At 39.5% G+C, this 8,573-nt stretch overlaps 1 protein-coding gene across 2 annotated transcripts in view; it reads left to right on the plus strand.

Moving 5' to 3' along the window:
• Window positions 1-7,318, plus strand: part of PRMT9 (protein arginine methyltransferase 9) — a 34,881-nt gene extending 27,563 nt beyond the window's left edge. For both annotated transcript variants that reach the window (XM_006886994.1, XM_006886995.1), the window contains 3 exons: window positions 2,562-2,715; window positions 6,398-6,520; window positions 6,954-7,318. In XM_006886994.1, coding sequence (XP_006887056.1) covers window positions 2,562-2,715; window positions 6,398-6,520; window positions 6,954-7,169 — 493 coding nt within the window. In that variant the 3' untranslated portion in view covers window positions 7,170-7,318. The remainder of the gene's footprint in view (window positions 1-2,561; window positions 2,716-6,397; window positions 6,521-6,953) is intronic.
• Window positions 7,319-8,573: the final 1,255 nt, after the last annotated feature.

Below are 8,573 nucleotides of genomic sequence, written 5' to 3' on the forward strand. Positions count from 1 at the left end.
ATGAAAAGGCATTTGACTGTGTGGATCCTAACAAGTTGTGGCTGACATTGAGAAGAATGGGAGCCTCAGAACACTTAATCGTGTTCACGGAAAACCTATACCTGGACCAGGAGGCTATTGTGCGAACAGAGCAGGAAAACATTGCATGGTTTAGAATTGAGAAGGGTGTGTATCAGGGTTGTATTCTCTTTCCATACCTATTTAATCTCTATATGCTGAGCAAATTATTCAAGAAGTTGGGACTCTATGAAGAAGAGTGTGACATCAGGATTAAAGGGAGATTTATCAATAACCTGCATTTTTAGATTACTGGAGGTAAACCTGACTCTTGTAAGTTAAAATTGAAAGCAAGTTTAGGTACACTTGAAAGTCTTTCACTTATGCTACTAAGATCTGAAAAAGTGGCAGTATTTAATTTTGGGTAGTCTGGATTTTAGGATATTATGTATTTGAAGTATAACAACAGCAATGATAGCTCAGTGCCACAGCCTCTTTTAAACCAAGCTTTTATTTTTGGTGGTTCTCTGTCAGAATGTTCTAGATGTTCCATTCTCTAGAGATACAATTTTAAACTGATTTGCAAGAATAGTCATGTATGACTTTTACCAAGATTCACAATCTCAATCTCTTCACCATTCATCCTGATGCTGCCAGTTGGTCCAGTGGTGAGAATCTTTGTCTTGACATTGAGCCTCAATCCATATTGTAGGCTGCAGTCCTTGACCCTCTGCAGCAAGTGCTTCAGGTCCTCCTCAGTTTCAGCAAGCAGGGTTGTGTCATCTGCATAACGCAGACTGTTGATAGATCTTCCACCAATCCTTATGCTACACTTCTCCTCATACAGCCCAGCCTCTGGGATAATCTGTTCTGCAATAGGTTTAAAAGATACGGAGACAGGACACATCCCTGGCATATGCACTTAGCAATTTTGAACATTGCAGTGTTTCCTTGCTCTGTTCTGACGACTGCCTCCTGGTCCAAGAATAGGTTTCTCATTAGCACCATCAAGTGTTCGGGGATTTCCATTCTTCTCAGAGTCAGCCACAGTTTGTTATGACCCACACAGCCAAACTTCTTTACTCCCAGCCCATATTTAAATTGAGTTTCTGATCCAGTGTTACTTTTTTCCATGTGCAGGTTCAAATGCAGGATCATCCATTCCATTTTGTTATCTGGTCTTGTTAATGAATTAATTTGGAATGGTTTATTTGCTTGTCTTTTATGACACTGACTTTTTTAAAGAGTACAGGTTATTTTGTTGAAATGGCCCTCCATCTGTACTTACCTAATGTCTTCATGCTGTGCTCTAAATTCATCCTATCAGAAGGCACATGAGATCTTTTTATTACTGGTGATGTTGAGTTTTCTAAGATCATGGGAATACCAGAACACTTGATTGTTCTCATGCAAAAACTAGACTTAGACCAAGAAGCTGTGTGGCAAGGATGTATCCTTTCTCATCTACTCAGTCTGTATTCTGAACCAATCATTTGAGAAGCTGAACTGTGGCATGAAGAATGTGGCATCAGGACCAGCAGAAAACTCATCAACAACCTGTGTTAGGATACACCACCACATGTTGCTTACTTGCTCACAGTGAGGAAGACGTGCAACACTTGTTACAGATCAAAGACTACAGGATGTATTATAAAGACTACAACATGTTTTATATCTCAACATCAAGAAAATGAATCTTCACCAAGTGCAAAGAACTAATGGTGTCACTTTAAAGACTAAGGTACACCCAGTTGAAGCATGGCCTTTTCAGTTACTTCACACATCTGAAAGTTGGACAGTGAATAATAGCATTGATGCCTTTGAGTTATGATGTTGGAGAAAAGTACTGAATATCCCATAGACTAGCAAAGGAACAAACAAATATGTCTAGGAGTAAGTGCAACCAAGATGTTCATTAGAGGCAATGATGATCAGACATTTATTTCACATATTTTGGGCATGAAAGAGGGGTAGGTCCTTGGAGAAGGATATCATGCTTGTTAACCTGGAAGGCCAGAAAAAGACGCAGTGACAAACAATAAGCCTAAGCATGCCAGAGATGAGGATGCCCCAGGATAGGGCAGGGTTTAGGTCCTTTGTTCATAGGGTTGCTATGAGTCAAAGTTGACTGGACAGCACCTAACCATCACCCTTCTCGTGTCCTGGTCTGTTGTTTGGGATGTCAATTTTGAGCACTTGGTTTAAGCTGTTCAAGTTAGCAGGTTTCTTAACAGTAAGTAACTTTCCCCCACTTTGTCTAAAAGGCATTGTGAGGTGAAAGGCTGAGACTACACTATGTAAATATCCTTTCCCTCAACAGACTTCGTCCATGGTGACTCTTAATCTGAATCTGAAGACATTTGTCCAGTAGTTTAATTTCTCCCTCCTTTCCATAGATCATCATTTACTTTACATTCAGCTTGCTGGGAATATACTTGCAGAATGGTTTACAATTCTGAACCACTAGCTAAGAACTCAAAATTCATTACAATTCATTATGTATAGCTAATTCATCATGACTGGTACTGGTATTTGTACATTTTAAAATATTTTTCTTTCTCTAGGTGTTTGCTACAATCCGGAGGCAAGATCTTTCCTCAGTATGTAGTGATGTTGGGGTTACTTGTAGAATCACAGATATTGGTAGAAGAGAGTGCTGTTCAAGGAACAGAACGTACTCTTGGAATAAATATAGCACCTTTCATTAACCAGTTTCAGGTAAGTATCTAGAAGAAAAGTTCAACCAGTTGACTATTACCTTGTCTTAGTTTCTCTGTCCTTTGTTTTAGCAAGTCGTGCCCTTTAGGTGGGTTCGGATGGGAATGAGCTTCCTAGAGAGAAGAGTTGATGCTTTCCAACTAGGAATTGGCATAGTCCAAGCTGTGTGGCAATTTTTTTGCCTATGAGGTTATGAGCATGATAAAAGATTCCTTGAATTTTGGGTCTAACCTGGAAGTATCATTACCATTTACTAAAAGGGGAAAGAAAAAGATCAGATTGTCTTATATATGGGATATATGTGTGTGTTGGAGATAAAAATTTGGCAGTCATTTGCTTACGGATGGTATTTAAAAACCCTAAGACCAGATGAAATAATTTTGAAGTATGAAAGATAACAGGACTGAGTACTGAGTTTTGAGAGAATATACAGAGCTTGGGAATAGAAATCCACAAAGATGACCATAGTAGTTTGTAGGCTAGGTTGAGAAAGAAGAGAGTAACAGCTATGCTGTATGGGGATTAGCGTGCAAGCTGTAAATCTAGGACTTCTGATGACTTACAAGTAGGAATAAAAGGCAGAGTGAGTCCTGGACAGAATGTGGGGACACTAGGTGTTTACAATTAGGGAAGGTTAGATACCTTTACAAGAGTGGCTGATGTGTCTATGTCCTAGTTCATGGTGAAATTTATAATTTTAGGCAAAAGGCTAAAAGTTATTATTTGTTTTCATTGCTACTCAGATTGATAGGAGTGATTCTCAATTTGTTAACTGCTTAATAGAGATGTCTGGATACTTTAAGAAATAATAGCACCTAGATCCCAATCCAAATTGGTCTGGGTTTGGCATTGAGATTGGGATGTATTTTTTTTTTTTAAAAAGTTAAAAAGAATTGTTAAAATAAGACTTGAGCTGTATGAGGAAAATTAAGAATATACCTAAGTATAGATAGGTGATATCTACCCCAGGTATTTATCACCTGGACTGTTGTCTCACTATCATCTGGAAAAGGAGTGCCATCTGCTTTTTCTCAAGAGTGTGGATAAACAAAAAGAATGCTAACTGGGGTGGGTTTCTTATTTCCTGTTTCTTTTTTTGGACCTTCTTTCTCTGTCTCATCTCATTCTTCATTCCTTGATGGGCTAATGGTAAAAGGCAGCTTACGTTTCATAGATGTTTTCTCTTTCATCTCCTCTATCAATTTATGGTGTTTTGCTATAACATTCAATTATGTCTTTATTCTTTGTTCCACATGGTTTCTCTACCCTATTGGTGTCACTGCCAGAATTTTCACTCTGAACTGATTTTGTGAATCCAGATTTGGGCTTCTTAAGCTGTACTCAGCTGGCTGCTGTTTTTATCAGTCTTTTTATCCTGGAACTGGCTCTGGGAAGGGGCCAGCCTGCACACTGTGGGGTCTCCTCAGACACTGGGATTTTTTAAGCTCCTCAGATGATTTTATTAGTCAGGTTGAGAACTATTCAATTTCTTGTGAAAATCAAAGTGAAACCCACTATGATGTTATTTGGTGGAAGTAAAAAAAAATTCAATACTTGACCATGCAAAGGCATTTGACTATGTGGATTACAACAAACTGTAGCTAACCTTGAGAAGAAAGGGAATCTCAGAACACTTAATTGTGATCATGTGAAACCTGTACTTGGACCAGGAAGCAGTAGTCAGAACAGAGCAGGGAAACACTGCAATGTTCAGAATCAGGATAGATGTGTGTCAGGGATGCATTCTATCTCCGTACTTTTTTAGTCTGTACGCAGATCATTTGGGAAGTTGTTCTGTATGAAGAATGTGGCATCCGGAGTGGAGGAAGACTTAACAACCTGCATTACACACAGATGACACAACCTTACATTCTGAATCTGAAGAGGACATGAGGTGTTTGCTACAGAAGGTAAAGAACTTCATCCTTCAGATTGAAGTTCAACGTCAAGAAAACAAAGATTCTCAACACTGGGCCAATTTAGCAGCTTCATGATGGACAGACAAGAGATCTGAGATTATTGATAGCTTGCTTGGATCCACCATCAACACTCTTCGCACCAGCAGTCAGGAAATCAAAAGGCGAATTGCGCTGGAAAAGTCTGCTGTCAGAGAACTCTCCAGACTACTGAAGAGTAATGATATCAGAGCAGTGATGTGAGTCTGGAGACTAAGGTACGCCCAATGTAGGCCATGGTTTTCACAATTAAGTGCTGTGTCCGAAAGCTGGACAATATGGATAGAAGGATTGATGCCTTTGAGTAGTGGTACTGGAGAAAAGTGTTGAACATACCATGGACTGCCAGTTGAATAAACAGGTCAGTCCTGGGGAGGCTGAAATCAAGCTGCTCCCTTGAGGCAAGAATTTTTCATACACATTGGGCACATGGCCATGAAGGACTAGTCCTGTAGAAGGACATCATGCTTGGAATGGTGGAGGGACAGAGTAGGACAGGAAGATGGTAGATGAGATGGATTTATTCAGTGACTAAAGAAATGGGATTAGGTTTGTCAGAGACAATGAGATGAGCTCAGGATAGGGCTGGTTTCAGAGCTAATGTACTGCTTAATGATTGCTGTAAGTCACAGGCAACTCAATGGCACATAACAACAACAAACCAGTCCTTTGTTTAAAATGTTTGGTATTGTTTGGCTTAAAAAAAGTTTAATCTCCTTTCTCCAAGTAAAGGAACTAGATAATTGAGACCATGGCAAATTACTTAACCTACTATCTCCATACCTTTTCAACCTGTATGCAGAACAGATTATCCTGGAGGCTGGGCTCTATGAGAAATGTGGGGTCAAGATTGGTGGACGATTTATCAACAGTCTGCGTTATGCGGATGACACAACCCTGCTTGCTGCAGAGGATCAAGGACTGCAGCCTAAAATATGGATTGAGGCTCAATGTCAAGTAGACAAAGATTCTCACCACTGGACCAATTGGCAGCATCAGGATGGATGGTGAAGAGATTGAGATTGTTCACAGCTTTAGTTTGCTTGGCTCCACAGTCAACACTCTTGGCACCAGTAGCCAGGAAATTAAAAGGCGCATTGCCATGGGAAAGTCGGCTGTTAGGGACCTCTCCAAAGTACTGAAGAGCAATGGTGTCTCTCTGGAGACTAAGGTGCATCTGATACAGGCCATGGTCTTCGCAATCACTTGTTACGCATCAGAGAGTTGGACAGTGACCAAGGAGGATAGAAGAATTGATGCCTTTGAGCTGTGGTGCTGGAGAAGAGTATTGAGAATACCATGGACTGCTAGGAAGACAAACAGATACATCCTGGAAAGGGTCAAACTGGGCTGCTCCTTGGAGGCAAGGATTCTGAGGCTCCGTCTAACAGAACATGTTGTAAGGAGAGACCAGTCCTTGGAGAAGGATATCATGCTTGGGAGGGTGGAGGGACAGCACAGGAGGGGAAGACCGTCTATGAGGTGGATTGATTCAGTGACTGGGGTAACGGGACGGGTGTGTCAGAGACAGTGCGATTGGCACAGGACAGAGCAGAAGCAGAGTTTAGGGCTGTTGTACATAGGGTCGCTATGAGTTACAAGCAACTCGACGGAACATAACCACCACCACTACCTAAATCTTGTTCCTTTTTCCTGTAGCACTGAATAATTAAATAATAAATGAGCTAATAGATATACATAAAAGTAAAAAATTTTATTTCGTGTAGGTACCGATCCGTGTATTTTTGGACCTCTCATCCTTGCCCTGTGTTCCTTTAAGCAAGCCTGTGGAACTGTTAAGACTAGATTTAATGACTCCCTATTTGAATACCTCCAGCAGAGAAGTAAAGGTAAGGCCAACATTGTAAAATAATTTTCCTAAATTCAGTGAAGTTTTAGCTACTTTCTTTGAGGGTCTAAATTTTATTTTCTGAATATAAAAAAAATGAATTTGAGAAAATACTCACTCATTGCATTGAATCAAAAGCAACTCTAGGTGACCCTCCAGTGTTTTTGAGAGGCTATAACTGGCACAGAACAATGCCCGGCTGTTTCCCTAGAGCTACCTGCTGGTGGATTCAAACCTTTGAGGTGACATCTTTGAAAGGCAGCACAACTCCCTATGAACTAGGCCACCAGAACTTCCTCAAAAAGAGTCAGTGATTGATTTGCCCTTTAAAGTTTTGTCTGAAATTGACTAAAATAGAAAGACCATCCAAGTTTATGTACTTTACTTATTCTCATAAAACTTTCATAATTTTTATGATTTCTTAAATTTCATAGGTTCACATTTGTAAATCTGGCAAAGTGACAGCCATTCCATTTTGGTATCATATGTACCTTGATGAAGACATTTGGCTGGATACATCAAGTGAAACCTCCCACTGGAAACAAGCTGCGGTGGTTTTAGATAGTCCCATCCAGGTAGAAATGGGAGAGGAACTTGTACTCAGTATCCAGCACCACAAAAGTAATGTCAGCATCTCCGTAAGGCAATGACTGGCAGTGTAATGACAGACTGTTCAGTTAAAGCAGCAAGAAAAAATTATCTGGTCTGAATTGATGGAATTGTAATTAAAGTGACGTATACAAATCCAATCTCTTGTTACGGTCAGATATTTTTAACATCAATAAACTTACTTTAAAAGTCCTGATTTGTATTATTATTAAAATACTGGTATAAGTTTACTTTTTGGAAAAGGTTTTGTCATCATTTACTTTTCAAAATAGAAAATTTATTGATTTCCGTTGCTTGATATTACTGTAGGTTAAATTCTACTGAACATTTAACCATGTATTATTAAACTATAATGTAGGGAGCTCTGGTAGCCCAGTGGGAAGTAGCTGCACTGTAATCCTATAGGTGCAGAGTTCAAATCCACCAGATGCTCTGCTGGAGAAGGAGGGGCAATCTCCTCCTGATGGTACAAACACAAAAAAATAATTTTTTTTTTAAAAAAAGCTATAATGTGAAGGAATCTTTATAGTCAATCTTTATAGTCATGTGTTAAAAAATTAAGCAAAATAATTTTTTTTAGGCATTTTGGTGTTTCATATTTTTAATTGGTTAACATCTATATGTAGGCTTCTCTTACATACTCAGCATACTTTCTGGGGGGTTGTGTGTCTACTTGAATAAAAAATTAAGCTATCACCTAAATACAATTAAGAGAGTTATAGGAGTTAGGAAAGCAACCCTTTAGGAAGCAACATTTCTCTAGCCTGTTCTGGCCAAGAAAACAAAGATGACGACACAAATTCAAAAGAATTTCTCTTCTTGAAATAAAATCAGTGAAGCTTTTGTAAATATAAATGAAAATAGACACATAAAGATTTATTGTTAATTTACTGTTAAATCAGATCCAACTCACAGCTGACATTCCAGCAAGTTTTCAGAGGCATTTAATATGGCAGGAGATTGCCTATTTTCGTAGAAGCAGCTATTGGATTAGAAATGCCTGACTTCAGATTGGCAGGGCAGTTCCTTACAAGTAGGCCAGACCACCAGGGCTCTAAAGAGATTAAGCACAAGGAAATGGCTCACATGCTTGTAGAGACTGGCGTGTTGTCAGTCTGTGGGTTAGAACCCAGCATAGATTTCTCCAGACTCAACGTAGCTGTGGATGCTAAAGAATCCATTGTTGGCAGGTAAGGTGCAAACGTCTGGCTTTGGAGACTGACAAATCCAAGATCAAAAGATAAGGAAAGCTGCTGGTTGAAGTCGAAAGAATTGGGGGTGTAATGAGCCAGATCAAAGAAAGTCTCTTAGTAATACACATCTGATGAAACTCCCTTTCTACTTACTGGTGGTTGCCTGCTTGGAATAGATCTCATCATTGAGGTGGTGACATTATGTAAGGTCATCTCAAGAAAATGCTTCATTCACATCAGATCTTATTGAGG

The sequence above is a fragment of the Elephantulus edwardii genome, unplaced genomic scaffold, assembly GCF_000299155.1.
Source record: "Elephantulus edwardii isolate Elephantulus edwardi_28Jun2011 unplaced genomic scaffold, EleEdw1.0 scaffold00053, whole genome shotgun sequence".
Taxonomy (NCBI): Eukaryota; Metazoa; Chordata; class Mammalia; order Macroscelidea; family Macroscelididae; genus Elephantulus; species Elephantulus edwardii.